Here is a 23998-nt window from a genome sequence, read left to right as displayed (position 1 = left end):
CTCTCATCTCTCTTCTTTTAAGTCGAGGATTCAAACTTCTATATAAACATTGTTAAAAGGAGACATGCCAACTTTTTTGTCTTGCACTCATCAGGATTAGGATGCATTAAATTTCTTCAATAGCTCTCCTTAAAAGCATTTACCTTCGTCACCTCAACTACTCCTTGTTCTCTTTTGTTTTAATTGCATTTTGATAAATCATTTACTTCATCAGTGCCCAAATGCTGTTCTCTATTTCATTCTCTTACCTTCTGTGACTTTTTTCCAAGTGTCAATTCCTCTCATTATTTTTAATTAGACAGGTGTCCTAAACACACTAAGAAATCTGCACTTCCTTTTCTCTTTTTTCCAGTTTATTTCATTTCGCCCACATAATGTTCACAGCAACATCCTTTTATAAATGGGACATCGCAGTTCTATAATTGTTGACAAGGTAAGGTAAAGTTGCCATAATCACAAAAGACCATAGGGATGCTCTCTCAGTGGGAAGATAAGTAGTTCAACTGGAAGGTTACTGCACCTCAGGTACTTCATAGTCGCCTCAGCTTTTACAACAACTGAATGTACACTGTTTGCATCACTCTGTTTTGCAAGCCAGCTGTCCAGCAACTTAGTTAACTGATACCCTGCTAAAAACAGTTCTTCCCAGTAATTAAAATGTTAATGTTAGCAGATCAAGCTAATAGAGTTATTTTAACTAAGCTTCACTCAAACTTTAGCATTAATAAGTCATGGATATAATCTTGAAGCAAGTCACTGCCCTTGTCTAAAAGCGAATGAATATCATTAGATAATGTGAGGAGTTCAGTCTGATAAGCAATTCCAATTTTGAAAGATCAGACACTTATGAATACATTACATCAATTTGCTTTTTTATACAAGAACCAGAACATGAAAAATAATTTGTCTGGTTTATGAAATTTATGAAATAATGAAAGTTTCAATCATTGCAGTTCCATTTCATCATAATTGCATTTTCTAATAATAACATACATTTAGCAAATCAATACCTTGCAATGATCCACTGCAGCCAATATGAAACTCTCCAAATTTTCTTTCAATTTTTATTAAAATATGCAGTATAAAATATTTTGCCATGATTAATTGATTTAATTTGCTGATTACATAAAAAGCCATTCCAATTGTTTCAAGTTAATTTGCAATGATTGTTGTAAATGTTACAGACTTAGAGAAATTATCTTCCTAATGAATGATACATCATTGAATAGCATTAATTTCCTTAACAGATAGCAATGCCAAAGCAAAACTTGTGATGAATAAATAAAATGCAGAGAATTTGAAATAAAACAAAATAATAATATATGCACTATTGTCCTCATTCGGAAAATGACAGGTGCAGGGATTTCAAATCCCAGACCTAGAGCCACAGGCTGCAAAATAAACTGCACCAAATCTTTAACCCCATATGATTGATAGGAGTACTTTTTAAGGCTTGTTTTTGACCTCCAACTTTCTACTGCTTTGCATTCTTCTTCCAATTTCCTTACTCTTCTCAAGATATAGATTTCTTTTTGGATATAGAACTTTGAGTCCCACCACCCTCTCATGCCTTAACCAGAGCTCATTCCTTATCACTGAACTAAAGCCAACTTGAAAAAAAAAAGGGACTTTTAGAAACTGGGCAAAGGTCAAGAGATGATTCTTTATTGTGCTGCAACCAGCTGTAGGTTTCTTTCAATAAACCTTTAAAAAGCACAACCCGACAACCATTTCAAATGTGCTAGGAGGAGATGACGGAGCACTATGCTAGCTTAAATACAGAGAAACAGTAGGAATTAGATTGACATTGCCAGGACACACAAGCGCAATATCACTAACAATTAATCTCAGAAACTTCGACTGAAACAATGGAATGATGCTTATGAGCAAAAATCTGGTGTAACGATCAACCTTTCTCCCCACAATCAGTTATGACCACTGTACCTGGTCATCAAAACAAAAGTAGCCAGTGAATCAATTTACTTTGAGACCATCAAACTCAGATCTAACACTTACCCAATATTCTCATGTACATATATTTACCAGAAAGGGTCATGGATTGTGCTCAGGAGCAGAAACAGAAACACCATTTGATCTTTCTCTTTCTACAGCCAGCAATTATCAGGTTAAATGATGTTTCTGCAAAGTTCGTGTGTCTAAGGGTTGAATCTTATGGTCAGTACAGTTCAGAATTGCAGTAAACTGCAGTTTTAGGTCATTGGGGCAAGTATATATTTAATGTCTGCCAACATACATGCAATCGTTAAAGCTACAAATACATTTTTAAAAATTGAAGGCTGTAGCAAACAGTAATTTAAAATATTCACAGACAAAGCATGTTAATAATCTTTGTCTGTGATTATCACAATTCAAAAATTTCCAAGTGAAATGGTCTATCATAAACAAAATATCAAAATAATCAGCATAAATAATATTTGTTTGAGAAAGTTGTCAAAAGAGGTTAAATTCAAGGCTAATTGAGTATTTCTAGAATACAGTGACCAACTTTGACAATGTCACACAACAGATAAGAAACTTCTAATGAATGCATCACAGTCATAATTATTCGGTCAATGTGTCTGAACTATTCTGGTGGACATAGTGCCAAGAGTTCATATCAGTTCATCAATAGTTTTGATCAGTGATAACATTACATCTGTTCTTAAACAGGATATTCCAACGTGTATGTCCAGTGAAGTTATTTGGGTGGAACGGAGAAATAAGAAAGGGACGATCACTTTACGGGACTGTACTATCGACCCCCAATAGTCAGCAGGAAATTGAGAAGCACATTTATAAGGAGGTCTCAGTTATCTCTAAGAATAATAGGGTGGCTATAGTAGGAGATTTTACTTTCCAAACATAGACTGGGACTGCCATAATGTTAAGAGATCAGTTGGAGAGGAAAGTTTTCTGATTTAAAAGTGGTCATAATTACTTGAGAAAGAGCAAAATGTGACCTACTCTTGGAAAATAAGGCAGGGCAGGTGACTTAGGTGTTAGTAGGGATGTACTTTGGGCCTTTTAATCATAATTCAATTGGTTTTAAAATAGTGATGGAAAAGGATAGACTGAATTAAAAAGTTAAAGTTGGAGGAAGGTTAATTTTGCTGGTATTAGACAAGAACTTTCGAAAAAGTTGACTGGGAGGAGATATTCGCAGGTAAAAGGACTGTGGGAGAGTGGGGAGGCTTCAAAATTGTCCAGTGGGGAGTCCAGAGACAATATGTTCCCTTTAGAGTGAAGGGCAAGGCTGGTAGAGTAGGGGATGCTGGATGATGAGAGAAATTGAGGTTCTGGTCAAGAAAAAGAAAGGAGCATAAGTCAAGTTTAGACGGCAGGGATCAGGTGAACCCCTGGAGGAGAATAAGGGCAGTAGGAGTGTACTTATGTGGGAGTGTACTTAGGAGTGTACTCAGGAGGACAAAAAGGGGACATGAGATAAATTTGGCAAATAGGGTTAATAAGAATGACATCAGTGGTGGGCAGGTTGTTGGAGGAGATTCTGATTGAGTTTTTTTGAAGAAGTAAAAAAGATTGCTGAGGTCAGAGCAGTGGACTTCATCTATATGGACTGCAGCATAGTATTCAACAAGGTTTTGAATGGTAGACTGGTTAGCAAGGTTGGATTACATGGAATACAAAGAGAACTAGCGGCACAGTGGTTAGCACTGCTGCCTCACAGCGCCAGAGACCCGGGTTCAATTCCCGCCTCAGGCGACTCTCTGTGTGGAGTTTGCACATTCTCCCCATGTCTGCGTGGGTTTCCTCCGGGTGCTCCGGTTTCCTCCCACAGTCCAAAGATGTGCAGGTCAGGTGAATTGGCCACACTAAATTGCCCGTAGTGTTAGGTAAGGGGTAGATGTATGGGTGGGTTGCGCTTCGGCGGGGCGGTGTGGACTTGTTGGGCCGAAGGGCCTGTTTCCACACTGTAAGTAATCTAATCTAATCTAATCTAGCCATATGGATACAAAATTGACCTCAAAAAGGTAGGAGACAGAGGGTAGTAGTGGATTGGTTTTCAGACTAGAGGCCTGTGACCAGCAGCGTACAGCAAGGATTGGTGCTGGGTCCACTGCTTTTTGACATTTATATAAATGATTCAGATGTGAATATAGGAGGTATGGCTAGTAAATTTGCAAATGACACCAAAATTGGAGGCATAGTGGACAGTGAAGGTGGTTGCTTGAGATGGAGTTTAATTAGTTAAATGTGACGTGCTCCACTTTGGGGGGGTAGGGCAAATCAGGGTAGAATTTATACACTGAATGGTGAGGTCCTGGGGAGTGTTGCCAAACAAAGAGACCTTAGAGTGCAGGTGCATAATTCTTTGAAAGTGGAGTGCAAGGTAGACAGGATAGTGAAGGCAGCATTTGGTACGCTTGCCTTTATTGGTCAGTGCATTGAGTATAGGAGTTGGGAATTCATGTTGCACCTGCACAGGATATTATTTAGGCTACTTTTGGAATACTGCACACAACTTTGGTTTCCCTGCAATAGCAAAGATCTTATTAAACTTGAAAGGGCTCAGAAAAGAATTAAGAATGTCGCCAGGTTTGGAGGGTTTGAGCTATTGAGAGGGGCTGAATATGATGGTCTATTTTCCATGGACCGTCAGAGGCTGAGGGGTGACCTTATAGTTTATAATATCATGTAAAGCATAGATACGGTGAATAGTCAAGGTTTTTCCCCAGGGTAAGGAAGTCCAAAACTAGAGGGCCTAGGTTTAAGGTGAGAGGGGAAAGATTTAAAAGGGTAAGGGGCAGCTTTTTCACACAGAAGATGATGGTGTGTGCATGGAACAAGCTGCCAGTGGAAGTGGTGGAGGCTGGCAACAACATTTAAAAGGCATCTGGATGGGTATTTGAATAGGAAGGGTTTAGAGGGATATGGGCCAAATGCTGGCAAATGGGACTTTCAATCTAGGATATCTGGTCAGCATGGACAAGTTGGTCCATAGGGTCTGTTTCCATGTTGTACAACTCTATGACTCTAAAACTAAGTATCCCCAATCCAGCCAGACCTGGTATACTGTCCCACCTCCGCTCGACCCCTCAATAAAACCAGCATGATACACTCACCTATCCAGACAGTTTTAAAAACAGATTTTTTTAATCCTTTCATAAAATTATTTTTTCTCAACTTCATAAAAATACCTTGCATGCCATAAGCAGTACATCTCCCACCGTATGGTCTGGTTTAATAGCCATGCTCACTACTTGGTTATCAGGAAAGCAGACACGAATGGTCGATTCTGAAGAGCTGTCCCAGATTGTACCCTCTGGTGCTGGAAAGTGGATGTTCAAAGATCCTTCTTGCTCATGCTGAAATAAAGTTCATATCAATTAATCAAATTAATTTCCCTCCCATTTTCCATAAGAGACAATTCTATTACCTTCAGCCAAGGATCAGAAAGACATGCTGAACATTTAATATTGTTGAATTAAAATGAAAAGTTTGATTTATTGCAAATTATTGTGTTTGTGCAAAACAAATCCTCACTTGCGGAATTACTGTGGTTACAAGTTCTCAACTTTTATAAATGCAAATCAAGTTTAGGACATCAGTGTAAACAACTGTAGATTATCTCTGGATACACCTGTATTACATTGGCATTCCCCCAATAAATTGGTGGTGGTGGTAGTGGAAGAGTTGTAACTTAAGCATAGAAACCTCTGGAAAGATATAGCCCTTAATAAAAATTCAAATAAAATTCTACATTAAAAGGTGAAAAAAAATTAGTCACTGAGATGGTTATTTACTCTCCCAGCTTTTTCATCTGAACTCGGATTTGAAATTTCAATTATAAAAGGCTGTTGGCTTATTCTAAAGTTAAGATTTTATCTGGAATCCACTGACTCAATTACTATCTTGTGATCAGTTCCAGATATCTATTACCATCCATAAAATATCTAAATTTTTCAATATCTGTGGTGATACAAACTGTACTATTACTTAGCTCTTCAAGAATTAAACATTAAACATATCATCTTTAGGCGTGGATTCAATTCAGGTTTCACTAAGACAACTGTATTTGAATAATATCAAAAATGGAAAAATTCTGAACACTTTTGCAGCTACATTATTTTTGTTGAATTCTTACAATAAGTACCTACCAGACAAAGAGGAATATTCACCTTCTGTTGAGAAGCAAAGCAGGGCAAGTGATTATAGTGTCAATAGGGGAGCACTTTGGGGTAAGTGATCATAACTCTATTAGCTTTAAAATAGTGATGGAACAGGACATAACTGATCTAAAAGGTGAAAGTTCTAAATTGGAATAAGACCAATTTTGAGAGTATTAGACTGGAACTTTCAAAAATTGATTGGGGGGAGGTTATTCATGGGTAAAAGGATGGTTGGGAAATGGCAAGTCTTTAAAAATGAGGTAACTAAGAGTCCAGAGACAGTATGTTTCTGTTAAGGTGAAAGGCAAGGCTGGTAGGTACGGGGATGCTGGATCACTAGAGAAATTGAGGCTCTGGTCAAGAATCAGGAGGCATGTGTTTGGCACACTTGCCTTCATTCGTCAGAACATTTAATATATTTGTTAGGATGTTATGGTGCAGCTGCATGGGACATTGGTGAGGCCACTTTCAGAATACCGTGCACAATTTTGGTCGCCCTGCTATGGGGAAGATGCTCTTAAAATTATGAAAGTGCAGAAAAGATTGACAAGGATTTTGTCAGGACTGAAGGGTTTGAGTTCTAGAGAAAGACTGGGACTGTGTTTCCTGGAGTGTCAGACACCAAGGGGTGATTCTGTAGAGATTTATAAAATCACGAGGGGCATAGATAGAATGAATAGGCAAGGTTTCTCCCCCACCAACCCTCATCTAAGGGTGGTGGGGGAAGGGTCCAATACTAGAGTGCATAGGTTTAAATGAAAGAGTCAAGCTTTAAAAGGACCTGAGTCATAACCTTTTAACCACAGAGGATAGTGCATGTATGGAACGAGCTGCCAGAATTTCTGCTTCATGTTACCTACATGCCTCCAGTTGAGCATTAGTTTTAGTACTAAGGCTCATTGATGTTAATTAATTACAAAAGGAAAGCCAAAACATAGCCACTTCTGTGTGAAATGACGGTGACGCTAGGCATTTTTTTGGTATATGACTAAAGTACGAGGAATAGAAAAAGTAAAAAGTATGTTTTGTGGAGACATTGGACTGGAGTTTCATGTGAGATTGGACTCAAATTAGCATGGCTGCCTCAGAAGAGGAATCTGAGAAGGTGGGATTTTCAATTGGGGAAGGAGGTGGGTGGGTCCCCTGACCCACCATTCCTGGACACAGACAGTCACATTGGCTGAGTCTAAAGGTGGCTTCATTCAATATTAGACCCTATAGTCCTCATTAATTCTATACAACATGCCCATTCATGCTTCAATCTCCCCGGCATTCCCTCCTACCCTCCATGTTAATTAATTCCACTCCACACACATACAGCACTTATATATTGCATTACACTTCTATATCCATTCACCCAATAAACACCTCAGTATAGATCCAATGAACCTTATTATAAATGTAGTGTATTCTTTACAAATCTGCTGTTAGAACACCTTCTAAAAGTATCAACAAGACCTTTAAATAATGGAAACTACATATACTTGCCACCTTTGTGCCTTGCATAAGTTAACTCTGAGCAACTGACAAAATAGATCCAAGAGAAAATGCTGTCAATTATCAAATGTCTTCGTATGCATACGCCTGTCTCAATAGACTAAGCAACATCCAGACTCACATACAAACCTCGTTCAGCATTAGTCTATTAAAATACAGTCTGCTGTACACAGCTTTTAATCCTAGATCTATTTTGTCTATTGCTCAATATTTATAGTGGGGGACCTAGGCTGTGGAATCCTGCTCTTGATATAATAAGCGAGGCAACAATGAGATTTGCTTAATAGTTAGTCTAACTCTTGAGTATGTCCTGATTAACTTACTATTTTACTTAAGTTTATCTGAACCATCTGAAGTCTCCATTTTTTTTTTTAAACAGAGATTTTCAGAGGGTTCCAGGTTTAGAGGAAATGCCCAACCGAAAATTAAACTTCCCAAACAATTCCTCCAGACTGTGCTATGATTGGGATTCCACAGAGCTCCCATACGCAAATTCCAATCTACACCGGAATAATGACTCTGGCCAGTGAAAAATCTAGGAGAAAGTGAGGACTGCAGATTCTGGCAATCAGAGTCAAGAGTGTGGTGCTGGAAAAGCACAGCAGGTCTGACAGGATCCAAGGATTAGGAGAATCAACATTTCACACAAGAGGGTTCTTGCCTGAAACATCGATTCTCCTGCTCCGATGAAAAATCTGACCCAACATTTGTTAGAAAAGCTGCAGAAAAGACTCATTAAAAGAATATCCATCTTCATATGGAAAAGATTAAGATAATACATTGTACAATGGCTGGCATAGATTCAACAACACAACTGTAAATCGAAATAAGAGGTCCAAAGCATAGTTTTTGCAAATTTGTTTTTGCAAAAAGTACATATGTACTTGTGTACATTCAATTTATGAAAATACACTGAATACCACAGAGTTGGATATGTGCTATTATTCCGAGCTCTACCACTACCTGCCATATCACCACCTTCACGGCTACTAAATTGTACACTGACCTCCTAGACAAACAACATCTTGAATTTTAATTCTCATCCTTGCCTTGCATGTCCTCCAATCTCTTACATGTGCATTCCCCTAATTGTAGCCTCAGAGCAGTGTGAGTTTAACCACTCTACTATTAGTGGCCACACATTCAGTTCCCTTGGATCCAAGCATTAGAAGCCCCTCTCACACTTCTTTCTTAAGGAATTCCTCAAAATTCACATCTTTGACCAGGTCATTGGACAACTAATCTTACATGATTGAGTTTCAAATTGCTTTTGAATGCTCCAGTGACATACTTTGGGGATGACTATTGTGTTGGAGGTCCCAAAGGTTATTGCTATTACTCAGTCTGTTTTACATTCTTCAAAGTTACTAAGTTCCTCCCCAGAGATAGAGGGAAAAATGTGCTGAATGATTTTTATTTTATTACCAAAACCAATTTCAGCCAAAAAAAAACTTGTATTTGTGCAGTGCTCTCACAACCGCAGAAAGCCAGGGATCTGGTTCGATTCCACACTTGAGCGACTGTCTGTGTGGAGTTTGCATATTCTCCGTGTGTCTGCATCGATTTCCTCCCACTCTCTAAATATATGTAGGTTAGGTGGATTGGCCATAGTAACTTGCCCATTGTGACTAGGGATATACTGGCTGGGTGGATTAGACATAGGGAATGTAGGGATACAGTGGTAGCGTAGGGAGTGGGTCTGTGTGGGATACTCTTAAGAGGGCCCATATGGACTCAATGGGCTGAATGGCCTGTTCCACACTGAGAATCTAAGAGGGATGGGGAATATGTTTTCAAAGATGTAAATTGAAAATGTATCAATATACCCGAAATATGCAAGTAAAGGTTCATCTCAAGTAAAAACCAACCCCCTGTTTTTGGCCAAACAAATCTGGAATCTTTTATAAAAATTGACCCTAGTGCTCCGCATAATTCACATTGATGTTAGGCTTCAGACTGCACAAGTTTATTATTGAGTGAGCACTATAATTAGTACAATTAGCATTCACTTTTTGAACAGCAGCTCTGCTCCGGGACTCCGGTCTGCCGGCTGTCCCACTCCGGTCTGGGATTCCAATCTAGCCCTCAGCTGTACCGATGATGTCATTGCTGCTCCAAGGTAAGTTTTGTTTATAAAAAGAGAAAACAACAAGAAAAATAGAAAAGGCAGATGGAATAATTACTAATTCATTTTATTTTCTATTCTCTTTATCCAATAATTACTGTAATTCATGGTGTCTTTTTCTTTATTCGTTTAGAGACCATCTGGGCTTCTAATGATACAGTATAAATTTTAATGGGCATGAATTTCAGCCTCTCAAAAGTAATATCCATGTAATAGTCAACCCCAGAAATTTAACTTTAAAACATAGTCTAAACAATTTGACCCTTATATACTAGTAAACACGGTACTTCCAAAAATATCAATTTCTACTCAAACTGTCGATAGCATTACTTAAATCAGATAGTTAAAGCTGTGGCAGCACGATGTTAAAATGACCATGCCAGTGTAGATTTTACCTTGGCAATAAAATATAGCTTTTTGTCCAACAGGCAAAATCCATTTGGTCATCAGGAGGAGGTTGGACATAGATTAGATTTGACTAAGTTTTAGTTCTAACATTTATAGAAATTTAAAAGGAAGTTAAGGCGTTCTGGGCAGCACGGTGGCTCGCTCAGTGGTTAGCACTGCTGCCTCACAGCGCCAGGGACCTGGGTTCAATTCCCACCTCGGGCAACTGCTTGTGGAGTTTGCACATTCTTCCAGGTGTCTGCATGGGGTTCCTCCGGGTGCTCCGGTTTCCTCCCATAGTCCAAAGATGTGCAGGTTAGGTGAATTGGCCATGCTAAATTGCCCATAGTTAGGTGCATTAGTCAGGGGTGAATGTAGGGGAATGGGTCTGGGTGGGTTGCTCATCGCAGGGTCGGTGTGGACTTGTTGGGCCGAAGGGCCTGTTTCCACACTGAAGGGAATCTAATCATAACAATACTGACGTTTTGGCAAATGAGAAAACCATTCTTTTGTAGTATCACCTGTGCTTGTCAGGTTAAGTAGTTTTAGACTATCCTGTTGCTGGACAAAGTAGTTACTAACTTATTTTGATTAAAGGTGATTAAGTGCTGCACTTCAAAATAATTAACCCTGTAAATGATGAAAAAGTGTTTTTTTTTAAAACTTATTTTTATCCATTTACTGCCAGCATTTATTGCACATCCCTAATTGCCCAGAAGGCAGTTAAGAGTCAACCATTGCTGTGGATCTGGAGTCACATGTAGGCTACACCAGGTAAGAATGGCAGCTACATTTCCTAAAGGATATGAGTGAAACACAAATAAAAAGTGTACATTTGGGAATAACAAAGAGTTATGAATTCTTAAGTATCCAAAAATACTGAATACATGAAGCTTGCCAAATAATCTAACATATGTTACGAGAACATGCTGCCAATAATAAGCTAATTATTGAAATTGCTGACAGATTCAACAAGGCGTCTCCAATGGTCTAATAACTTTAAAATTTTCAACTCATGTTGCGTGTTCCAAAAACCAAAGAAAAAAGTCTCAAACAGTAGTTCTTTTATTGCATTTACACTGAATAAAATTAGATTCCAACAATTTAGTATGAAAGATCATTATTTATCTTAATCTGTCATTTGGAACATTCTTACTTATAGTCTTCCAAAATTTTATATAATTTTTTAAAATGATGTGTGCACTTTCCCCTAGATTCTCAACTTTCACTTTGCTGGAGGAAATAATTTTTCTAAAATTATTCCCATGATGTTTATAAGTTAGTCCCATAACTTTTATGATGGTTGTAGTTGCCTAATACCAGACTCCAAAACCATTTTTCTTTTTGCCAGTCAAAAACTGGAAGTATTATTAATATGGCTGCAGCTAGCTTCTATACTGGGACACAAAGCGGAGTATATTTGTTGAGGGCTCATGGGAAGGAGACACACATGGAACAAAATTGTTTAAGAGACTCAAAGGGTTATAATCTGACCACCCAGAATTTGATTTGAACAGCATCTAGAAACCTTTCACTTCCAAGCTTGAAGGTTACGGTTGAGACACAGTACATGCAACAACACAGGCCACCTGAAACTGGAATTCAGCCTCTTTAATCACTGGTGGACGTTTCAGAAGAAACTTTTGATTTTCATTTATCAATAGCCATAAGCTGAAAAAACCTGATCGGTAAATTAATCTTCTAATATGCATGAAATTCATAATTTATACTGAATACTTCATATATTGTTGCTGTAATGGTGACTAACTTTCCCAATATTGATTGGAACCTCCTTCGAGCAGAAGATTTGAATGGAGCTGTTTTTGTAAGGTGTGTTCAGAAGGGTTTCCTAACTCAGTACGTTGACAGGCCGACGAGGGGAGAGGCCATTCTAGACTTGGTGCTCGGAAACGAGCCGGGGCAGGTATCAGATCTTGTGGTAGGAGAGCATTTTGGTGATAGTGACCATAACTGCCTCACATTCCACATAGCTATGTAGAAGGAGAGGATAAGACAAAATGGGAGGATATTTACTTGGGGAAGAGGAAACTATGATGCGATTAGACATGAGTTAGGAAGCATGGACTGGGAGCAATTGTTCCATGGTAAAGGCACTATAGACATGTTGAGACTGTTTAAGGAACAGTTGTTGCAAGTGATGATTAAATATGTCCCTCTGAGACAGGCAAGAAGTGGTAAGATAAAGGAACCTTGGATGAGAGCGGTGGAGCATCTCGTCCAAAGGAAGAAGGTCTTACATAAGGTGGAAGAAGCTAGGGTCAAGCTCAGCTCTAGAGGAGTACAGGCAGGCGAGGAAGGAGCTCAAAAATGGTCTGAAGAGAGCCAGGAGGGGGCACGAGAAATGCTTGGCAGAACAGATTAGGGAGAACACAAAGGCATTTTACACTTATGTGAGGAATAAGAGAATGGTCAAAGAAAGAGTAGGGCCGATCAGGGATAGCATAGGGAACTGGTGTGTGGAGTCTGAGGAGGTAGGGGAAGCCCTAAATGAGATTTTTTGCTTCTGTCTTTACGAAAGAAATGAACTTTGTAGTAAATGAAACCTTTGAAGAGCAGGTGTGCATGCTGGAATGGATAGGGATAGAGGAAGCCGATGTGCTGAAATTTTGTCAAACATCAAGATTGACAAGTCGCCAGGCCCGGACCAGATTTGTCCTCGGCTGCTTTGGGAAACGAGAAATGCAATTGCTTTGCCACTTGCGAAGATCTTTGCATCCTCACTCTCCACTGGAGTCGTACCTGAGGACTGGAGAGAGGCAAATGTAATTCCTCTCTTCAAGAAAGGAAATAGGGAAATCTCCGGCAATTACAGACCAGTCAGTCTCACATCTGTCGCCTGCAAGGTGTTAGAAAGGATTCTGAGGGATAGGATTTATGACCATCTGGAAGAGCATGGCTTGATTAAATGCAGTCAACACGGCTTTGAGAGGGGCAGGTCATGCCTCACAAACCTTATTGAGTTCGTTGAGGATGTGACTAGAAATGTTGATGAGGGTCGAGCTGTGGATGTGGTGTATATGGACTTCAGCAAGGCATTTGATAAGGTTCCCCATGGTAGGCTCATTCAGAAGGTCAGGAGGAATGGGATACAGGGGAACTTAGCTGTCTGGATACAGAATTGGCTGTCCAACAGAAGACAGCGAGTGGTAGAAGGAGGAAAATATTCTGCCTGGAAGTCTGTGGTGAGTGGTGTTCCACAGGGCTCTGTCCTTGGGCCTCTACTGTTTATAATTTTTATTAATGACTTGGATGAGGGGATTGAAGGATGGGTCAGCAAGTTTGCAGACGACACAAAGGTTGCAGGTGTCGTTGACAGTATGGAGGACTGTTGTAGGCTGCAGTGGGACATTGACAGGATGCAGAGATGGGCTGAGAGGTGGCAGATGCAGTTCAACCTGGATAAATGCGAGGTGATGCATTTTGGTAGGTCGAATTTGAAAGCTGAGTACAGGATTAAGGATAGGATTCTTGGCAGTGTGGAGGAACAGAGGGATCTTGGTGTGCAGGTACATAGATCCCTTAAAATGGCCACCCAAGTGGACAGGGTTGTTAAGAAAGCATATGGTGTTTTGGCTTTCATTAACAGGGGGATTGAGTTTAAGAGTAGTGAGATCTTGTTGCAGCTCTATAAAACTTTGGTTAGACCGCACTTGGAATATTGCGTCCAGTTCTGGTCACCCTATTATAGGAAAGATGTTGGTGCTTTGGAGGGGGTTCAGAGGAGGTTTACCAGGATGCTGCCAGGGCTGGAGGGCTTATCTTATGGAGAGAGGTTGAGTGAGCTCGGACTTTTATCATTGGAGAAAAGGAGGAGAGGGGACCTAATTGAGGCATACAAGATAATGAGAGGCATAGATAGAGTCGATAGCCAGAGACTAATTCCCAGGGCAGAAATGGCTAACACGAGGGGTCATGGTTTTAAGCTGATTGGAGGAAAGTATAGACGGAATGTCAGAGGCGGGTTCTTTACACAGAGTTGAGAGAGCATGGAATGCGTTGCCAGCAGCAGTTGTGGAAGCAAGGTCATTGGGGACATTTGAGAGACTGCTGGACATGCATATGGTCACAGAAATTTGAGGGTGCATACATGAGGATCAATGGTCGGCACAACATCGTGGGCTGAAGGGCCTGTTCTGTGCTGTACTGTTCTATGTTATATTGTGTCAATTTTATAGGATTTATTTATTTCCCAACTGTGGAACTCTTGCAACCCGGATACAAACAAACGTAAAATTACTGCAATTCACAGATAAACAGTAAGGCCCACAGAAAGAATCTCTCTTAGTTCTGGTAGTCATATTTCACACGTGAATGGTTTCTCAATGTCAGCTTTGGGAAACTCATTGGCACTGGGATAGGTCTGCCACAACATAAAACTACAAAGCATTTTTCCAAAGGAATGATGATCAAATGAAAGAGTCTTCCCAGTTTGCTAATGTGAAAGCAGAAGAGAACAGGTTACTATTAAAATAATTTGAGTAATTTCATTTAAGCTTCATTTTTGCTAAAGCAAACAATGCCAGCAAACTGATGAAACCATGAAGAAAGATTCTGAAGAGAAGTTGTAACCTAGCACAAAACCATTATGATTAATAAGGAGGGGATATTAGGTGCTTTAAAGGACATAAAAGGTGCATAAATCCCAGGTGCCTGATGAGATCCCAGGGTGCTATGAGAGGTAAGGCAGGCAAGGCTGGGGCCACGGCTATATTTAAAGCCTTATTTGGCCACAGGTGAAGTGCCAGATGACCGGAGGCAGCAGGGATAGGCCAGGTAATTATGGACCAATTAGTTGGAGGTAGGGAAATTATTGGCAAAATTTTGAGTAACAGGATTGCAAAGGTCAGGATTAATCAGGAATGGTCAGCAGAGATTTGTTGGAGGGAGATCCTTTCGGACTAATTTAATCATGTTTTTAGGAAGTGCGAATAAATATTTTGATGAGTGGAGTACAGCTGCTATGGTTTACATGGACTTCAGTAAGGCTGACCCAGAAGGTAAGAGCCCACCGAATCCAAGATAAGTTGGCAACCTGGATTGAAAATTGGTTTACAAATAGAAGGGTTGTTTTTGTGATTGGAAGCCTGTAATCAACAGTGCACCATAGGGATCAGTATTGGGACTCTTGCATTTTTTGTACATCAATGACTTAGATGAAAACGTAGTTTACATAATTAGTAAGTTTGCAGATGACATGCAAGTTAATAGCATTGTTGATAGTAAGGAGGATGGACTCAGGCTACAGTTGATATCGATCAGCTGGTAAATTGGGCAGGTGGAATTTAATCCTGATAAGTGTAAGATGATGTATTTTGGCAGGCCCAATAAGGAAGGATTTACACAATGAATTAACCTAGTCTATTGCATTCACTGCTCACAATATGGTTTCATCTACACTGGGGAGACAAAATGCAGACCTCGCACTCTGTTCTCAAAAATGACCCTGAACTTCCAATTGCCTGGCCAACACATTTCTCAGGCCTGCTGCAGTGCTCCAGTGAGGCTCAGTGAGAGCCGGAAGAACATTTCATTTTTTACTTGTGAATCCTACAGTCCTTAGAAGTCGATACAGAGTTCAACAATTTTAGGGCTTGAGCACCTTCTTCCATGTCCTTTACCCGCTTCTACTCCCCAGGCCTTGTCATCACATGGGCTGCTTTATTCACAGTTAATTCATTTTCACCCAATAGTCCCCATTAGCAGCTTTTCTCTCTGCTTGGCTCACCATTATCTGTTCCTTTCATCTGTTCTCTCTCTGGGCTCCATCTCCATCAACCTTTTACTCCTTCCCCTCACCCATACCCTCCTCACCCCAATCCTCAGTACATAACAGAGGAACCTCAATTATCTGGCATCTGATTTTCTGAATATTAGATTATTCAGCAAAATCGCACGGTCCCGATGCTCAGTTAAACTATGTTATCCGGCATTCAATTGTCTGGAATTTGATTAACTGAATGATGGTATTCGTTTCCTTCAGATAATTGAGGTTCCTTCATATATCGCCTTACTAGCCACAATCAGTTCTGCAGAAGGGTCACTACATTGACTTTGCTTTCAATCCATAGATGCTGCCAGACCCTCAGATTCTCCAACAATTTTCACTTTTTACCAAGATGTTGTCTGGGATAGGAAGTTTCAGTGATAAGGAGACTGGATAGGCTGCATTTGTTTTCCCTGGAGCTAAGGAATTGATCGGAATTTCTGATCGAGATATAAAGAATTATGAGGGGCATAGATAGGGTGGATGGTGAGACTCGTTTCCCCATGGCTGATGTGTCTAAGACCAGAGAGCATAAAGTGAAGTGAGGACCAAGTGATTTAGATCTCAAAACACGTTTTCTAACTAGAGGGTGGTAAAAAAAAATGGAACATGCTGCTCAAGATGCTGGTACTGCCACAACGTTAAAGCAGCTTCTGGATGAGCTCTTAAAATGCCAGGGCATAGCAGGCTATGGACCACGTGCAGGTAAATGGGCTAAGTATAGTTTGGCTTTTACTTGTTTCTGTGTTAACCATGGGCTGAAGAGCCTTTTCCTATGACTTTATAACAAAGCAATAATCAGAGGGCTCAAGAATAAAAATGAAAGGCTTTAATGGAAAGTGCAACTAACTTCTGGAAATTCTGTTCCACAGCAATAGTATTAATCACTGTATACCAATCCTTGGAGATTTAATCTGAAGCAGAAACAACAATATTAACATTAAGTACGCATTCTTAAATTTATCTACAGGCTTGTATTCCTCCCGAGTTCCAATTTAGAATATTTAGAAAGAACCAGCTTTGTTAAGTTTTGTAGAAGTAATGTATTAACTGTGCACTGTGATTGGGTTCAGCTACCATAAGAAATTTCAGCAAAAAGATAAGTGTATAATAAATCAATACAATATGTACCGTACCTAAATGTTGACATGGTACAAACGTTGAGACCATGACTTTTGACTTCAAAATATATAGTTTTTCGTCTATCGTGTAAAAACTGACTAGATTTTCTGTGATGAAGATACATGATGATTAGTAATTACCATACTACAGTAATTGATAGAACATTTTGATTTTAGAATAATAGAACCTTTAGATTTTTCCCTGCACAAACTTTAGTGACAATCTCTCCGTTAATGATCAAAACTAATGCATACCAAATGATTAATCACAGTGCCTTAAAAGGAAGAAAACCAAGTACGCAACTCAATTTAAAGCAGAACAAGTCATCACAACAGTTGTTAACAAGAATAGCAAAATGGTCATATGGTCACCTACAGAACAGTCTAACTAGAGGGTGGATTCTACCCTTTAAGCTGTGCTGTAACTTGTGCTGGACTTGCACAAACATTTAATAATTTTTCAAATTCTTCCAGTATTACTCTCCAAGGGAGAAGGACTTATTGGAAAATATTTGCATGTATAGATTAGATTAGATTAGATTAGATTACTTACAGTGTGGAAACAGACCCTTCGGCCCAACAAGTCCACACCGACCCGCCGAAGCGTAACCCACCCAGACCCATTCTCCTACATTTACCCCTTCACCTAACACTACGGGCAATTTAGCATGGTCAATTCACCTAACCTGCACATTTTTGGATTGTGGGAGGAAACCGGAGCATCCGGAGGAAACCCATGCAGACACGGGGAGAATGTGCAAACTCCACACAGAGTGTTGCCTGAGGCGGGAATTGAACCCGGGTCTCTGGCACTGTGAGGCAGCCGTGCTAACCACTGTGCCACCGTATAAGGGATGTCAATCTCTCCCATACCTGTAACTAATTCTCCCTGACTTCAAGCATCATAAAACTATGATCAACGGACAAAACTCACATCCTCCCCTGCCCCTCATCATACGAAATAACACTCCATTGGAAGTGGTTAGCAAATATTGTTTCCCTGGATTTTGTCTTTTGATTCAGAACTCAATACAAACATTGGGAAAGCAGCAACCACTGTTGGCCAACTCAAAGCATGCATGGAACAACATCAAGGTAATTAATTTTCAAGATGCTGGTTTATGAGGCCCATGTTCTCAGTCTTGTCTTTTGTGAAATGTGGACAGCTTTTCAAATGAAGAAAGGAAAGCCATGATGCTTCCTTTCTGGACAACTCAAAAACATTAATCACAAATATTGTAGTCCTCTCCAAGCTGGTCTGCAGGATGCAGGACTGTTTCTGTATGGCGCAGCATCCAGACCACAATAACCAACAAGTTACCCAGGACTCAAGGCTTCTTGCAAATTATGAAAACCCTAAGCATGGATTCTCAAACCTAGAATACAACTAGCTGACAGAGGAAAGTGGCACCCTTACATGGCTAGCACGTGCCAACATGGTTATCTACAATGGATAATATAACAGCCTGACAACCGTCATAGGATAACCATTTTACATGTAGTACTTGTGGCAGAATCTGCCCACAAGTTTATTTTTTCAGACATGGGCAAAAATGCTCCATATAAAGCTAGCGTATTGAATGGATTTGCTTAGCTGCATGTTCATCGTCTTCCACAAATGGAAAGATGGTAACGATGAGGCAGATCTGGCATGTAATAAAATATAATGCATGCTCAGATTTTGAGACAAGAATCTAGTATTCCTCAGCCTGAAGAAATTCATGACCCTTATTGTGAAATATGGACATTTTGAAAAATTCTTCCAATAAATTTCCATGTTAATTCTGTTACTTGTCTTCATCTTGTTGAAAACAGAAACAGTGTGAACAGGAAGATTTTCCTGTTGATATTTTCATTCTAACATCAGTTTGATTGGTTAGGAGTGCAACAACACCTCGGAATCATTTGAATAGATCATCAACTTTGCATTATATAAAAGGTCAACTACAACTGGTAGGTCTAAGGTCTGAAATTTCTCATCAACACACACCTGCCTCTGTTTTTAAAAATTTCCATCAAATGCAGTTCTTCAACCAAAGTTTTCATCATCTATCTTGAGGTTTCCTTTGACTTGACGTCAACTTGCATCTGATTATGCCTTTCTAAAAGCATCTAGAGAGGTTATACTGTATTAAAGATTTACATAAATGCAAGTTGCTCTTGGGGTAAAATCAAAAAATAAAGTTTTAAACTTGCAATTTAAAATGAAGTAGTGTCGGGGATCCAAGATGGCGGTGATCTAGAAGGATCATGTTGCTGGGCTCTACATTATAACACCAGTGAGACAGAGCTATAGACCACCCCAGGCAAGTCATTTTACTTACAAATACTGCAAAAGAGTCATAAAACATTAAAATTTCTCTTACCTTCATTTTTGCTGTGAGGAAATGCTTAAGAAAGAGTCTGGACAGATGCATGAATAGGTGGGGAGCACAGGGATACAGATGCTTAGTTAAAAAGGAGGGAGCATGCCCAAGGCCGGGATCGTGGCTCAATCTACTGACTCGATGGGCCTGCTTACTCACCAGGCCTTGGTCACAGAGCTTGCCAAATCTTGCGAGGTGCTGGGAAAGCAGATTGAAGAAAAGCTGGTCCTGATCTCTGTTATGCTACAGAAGCATGAATAGCAGGTGGGAGACCACAGGAAAAGGTCAGACAAGGTTGAACACCAAGTCATACTGGTGGAAACCGAGAATGATTAATTTAAGCACTAGATTGAAGCCATGGAAATGCAGGTCCGTGGTTTATTTGAGCAGGTTGATGATCTTGAGAACAGGGTCAGGAGGAAGAATCCTCGTATCGTCAGTTTGTCAGAGGGGAAGGAAGATGAAAGGCCAGTGGAATTATTTGCAAAGTGGCTGCTGGAATTTCCTAGCCTGGAGGTTGAAATTGGAAGAATGAAGTTTGAAAGAGCTCACTGGGTCATGGCGTGGAGGCCAGGTATGGACCAATGCCCTCACCATATCCTGGTGCAGTTCTATAATTATAAAGACAAACAGAGTCATGGAAGCTTCCAGAGCTGAGGGGAAGCATCAGAGAGTTTTGGTTTGAAAGGGCTCAAGGGTGATGTTTTTTCAAGACATCTCAGCAGTGGCGATCCAAAAAAGGAAATCCTATGATGGCATCAAGAAAAGATTGAGCACACTTGCGATTCAGTACTTTCAAAGATACCCAGAAGTGCATCAGCTTACCTGTGGACTTACCTGTACACTTAATTGACTCCCAGAGAAAGCAAGAAACTTTGTGGACCTGCTAACTTAGACTGGACAACTGAATCGGAAAGATAATAGCATAGCTTGGGTTTGTTCTTCTTAAGGGAGGTTTCTGTTGGGGTCTCCTTTTTTGTTGGTAATATATTATGTTAAATTATGCACAGGGATGGACAGAGTATTTACCTTTAGTTTCTAAGTTAAGCTACACCAGGGATTGCGGACATATTCATTTTTAACTCATTTGTCCATATTGCTACTCCTTCTTTTCTTTTTCTCTTCTTTCTCTGCCTGTGTTTGTGATGTGAGCCAGCTAGGAGTCGTCAAGAAGGTTGGGATGGCTAGCTGCCTATTTATGGGTAGTTTAAACCCAGTTTTGACATTTAACTACCCTGGCTGCCATATTGGCAATAGTGTAGGAAATAGGATTTTGGGGTGTGTAGATGCCCCCTTTGAGCAGGCTGTAAATTCCCCTAATCAGTGCCATTGACGCTTTATATGTGGTTTTGGATTTTGGTGTACATAGTTTTTGTAAGTTTTGTAGGTTTGTTAGTTGTAACTGGTTTTGTTTATGTAGTTTCTATGTCCTGTGGATTTTCTTTCATTGAGGCTCAGTGATTTGTTATTAGAATTCTTCCTCTCTGGAGTCTAAATATTTCTACAGAACATTATGGCTAAGGATGTGTTTAAATGGTGTACTTGGAACATTAAGGGGAGCCACTTGCCAGTCAAGAGGAAGAATGTACTCTCCAGTCTTATAAAGGAAAGTGTGGATATTGCCTTAGTGCAGGAGATGCACCAAGATGATAGAAAGCATTTGAAATTGTAGCAGAATGGATATGACTGGGTTTACTTCTCATCTTTTAATACTAGGAACAGCAGAGTAGCCCTACTTGTTAGGGGGAAATCTCCCATTTAAGGTGCTAGAGTGTGTTAAAGACATATAGGAGATTCATAACCCTTAAAGCCTTGATAAATAGGGAAGAACACAGACTCCTAAATGTTTACTATCCCCTGGCCCACCTCAAACTCCTGGTAGATGCATGTTCTAAATGGATTAACCTTGCATCTCAGCATATTATCATATGGAGAAATTTTAATTGTCTAACAGATCCCTCGATAGACAGATTGCTCAAAGGCACCCCGTTCTAAGCAATGGAGGGATTTGTGTATTGAACTAGGGTTGGTGGATGCCTGGAAGAGTCTCCACCCTACAGGCAGGAATTTTATAATTTTTTTCCAATTCACATGGTGTCATACCAGGATTGATCTCTTTTTGACTCCCGCAGCAGACTTGGGCTCGTTGGTGCCCTGTACAATTGGAAATATTACTATCTCTGATCACGATCCAATGTACCTAATGGTTAACAGTAAGGACACTATAGCAGGTATGGGGCAATGGCAATTGGATCCCTTCATCCTTAAGGATAGCAAGTTTTTTTCAGTACTTTTCCAATGAATTCAGCGCTTTCCTAGACATTAATTCAGGGTCAGCCATCCATTCTCTGGGAAACTGCTAAAGCCTATGCCAGGGGTTAGTTATTTCTTACTCTGCCAGTAAGAAACGGTAGAACGATGAGCAGCTACGTTTGCTCGAAACACAGTTGAAGGCTGTGGAGAAGGCATATTTTGATTGGCCCTTGCTGGTTAAACTACGGAGGATCACAGTGCTTTGGTCCACACTTAACTCCATGCTCACATGGACAGCTAAGAAAGGGCTTACTTTTGCAAAACAAAGGTTGATCATGGTGATAAACCAGGCAAGTACTTAGCTGATCTTGCCAGGAAAAAGGAGTGCCCCTCAAGCCATCACCTTGATCAGGGAAAGAGCTGGCAACCCAACCTGCGATTCAAAAAGGATCAATGTGGCCTTTCAGAGATTTTACTCTGAATTATACTAGTCTGAAAGTTGCGAGAATAGCTGGGTTAGGATGGAGCCTTTTTTCAGGAATCTGGATCTCCTGGGTGCAACCCCTGAACAAGAGTCTTTCCTTCATGCCCCATTGTCAGTGCAGTAGGCTGGGAGGCAGCTCCAAAGTGAAAAGGTGCCTGATCCTGACAGACCCCTCAGTGAATTTTAAGGAATTTATCAACATACGATCAGGATCGATGCTCAGTTTGTTCAATGATTTGCACAGTCGTGGCCTCCTCCTGACATCTTTAAGAGATGCTAATATCTCTCATTCTTAAAAAAAGGGAAGCCTCCAGATGATTGTGCTTCCTATAGACCTATCTCACTTTTGAATGCTGATTTCAAAATCCCAAGACTCTTGCACCACAGCTAGAAACTGTATTGCCTTCCATTATTAAGGAGGACCAGATGGGCTTCATAAAGGGCCGCAGATCATCAAACAACGTCAGGAGGTTACTCAATGTGATCCAAGCATGTCAACAATCTGTACAGGTATTAGTGATCTCTCTAGATGCAGAAAAGGATTCTGACTGGGTCGAGTGGCCGTTCTTTCTTTTGGAGTGGTTTGACTTGGGTGAAGTCTTTATCAGATGGGTAAAAGTTCTTTATAGTGACCCTCTTGCCGCGGTTATCACCAATGGTGTGCGGTTTAGCAATTTCAATATCCTTAGGGGCAATCAGCAGGACGTTTTCCATTGGTGATTAAGCCACTGGCAGAGGCAATAAGTAGGCATCCCAATTTATCTGCTCCAGAAGTGGGGACAAAGTCACATAAGATCACATTGTATGCAGATGATGTTCTTATCTTTTTGTCAAACCCAATAGTTTTGGTATCTCCTCGGATTCAATGCATCAATTGTTTGGCATTTTTTCGGTTACAAGATTAACTTTATGAAATCGGACGCCATGCCAATGGGTGGTCTCCCAAAAAAACCTGGTTTCGAGGGCAAATCTCTATTTCCCTTTAACCGGTCACAGGGGGATTTTCTTTACTTAGGTATATTCATTATTCCGGTGTTTGATTGGCTATTTAAAGCTGATTATGTCCATTTATTTGCCAAAAATCAAACAAGACCTTCAAAGATGGGAGGCGCTTCTGATTTCTTGGTTAGGTCAGATATTAAAATGAATATTCTCTCCTGCCTATTGTACCCTATGCGAATGCTCCCTTTGATCTTTAATAGGCAAATATTCAGGAGACTGAACAGTTGGTTCAGTTCTTTCATCTGGCATTGAAGAAGTGACCCCTTATTAAATTAGCTATCCCACAGACTGGGAGGAGTGCACCTTCCAGATACTAAAAACTATTAAAAACTCTTTGTGACCTTGAGAGAGAGACTGGGCCTGTGGGGACCCGCTCTCACCATAGTTAGACATCGAAGCTGCTCAGTCAGAGTGCCCCTTTACTATTGTTCTTGGCCAAAATGAGGGGAGTTAAGGAATATTGCCATAACCAATAATTATCGATACTGTTGAAGCATGGAGGGCAATATTGCCAAATCATCATTTCTTACATCCATACATATGCCGGGTTTTCAACCAGGGATGATAGACTCAGGGTTTAAACTTTGGGCAGCTAGGGGTGTCTTGCCTGGGTGACCTATTTGAGGGGGACACACTGATGTCTTTTGACCAGTTAGCTCAGAAATACGAATCACCTAGCAGGGACCTCTTCCTTTTTTTTCAAACCAGGGACTTCATTTAAAGAACTACATTCCTAACTGACTCCTATAGATCTGACACAGAGAAGAGAGTGCTTAGTGCTAAGAACACACTTTCTGTCAGCACTCCTTATCACCTGTTGTGAGAGGGCTCCTTGAACGAGACTGAGTGG

The 23998-nt window shown here is 40.2% G+C and overlaps 1 protein-coding gene across 1 annotated transcript in view; it reads right to left on the bottom strand.

Moving 5' to 3' along the window:
• tiam2b (TIAM Rac1 associated GEF 2b) overlaps positions 1–23998 on the bottom strand; it is a 380474-nt gene that overhangs the window by 151484 nt on the left and 204992 nt on the right. Inside the window, 1 exon segment of the mRNA XM_072581048.1 lies at positions 5157–5324. Within this exon segment, the coding sequence (XP_072437149.1) occupies positions 5157–5324 (168 nt within the window).

The sequence above is a fragment of the Chiloscyllium punctatum genome, chromosome 11 (genome assembly GCF_047496795.1).
Source record: "Chiloscyllium punctatum isolate Juve2018m chromosome 11, sChiPun1.3, whole genome shotgun sequence".
Taxonomy (NCBI): domain Eukaryota; kingdom Metazoa; phylum Chordata; class Chondrichthyes; order Orectolobiformes; family Hemiscylliidae; genus Chiloscyllium; species Chiloscyllium punctatum.
This window is presented reverse-complemented; position numbering and strand designations above follow the sequence as displayed.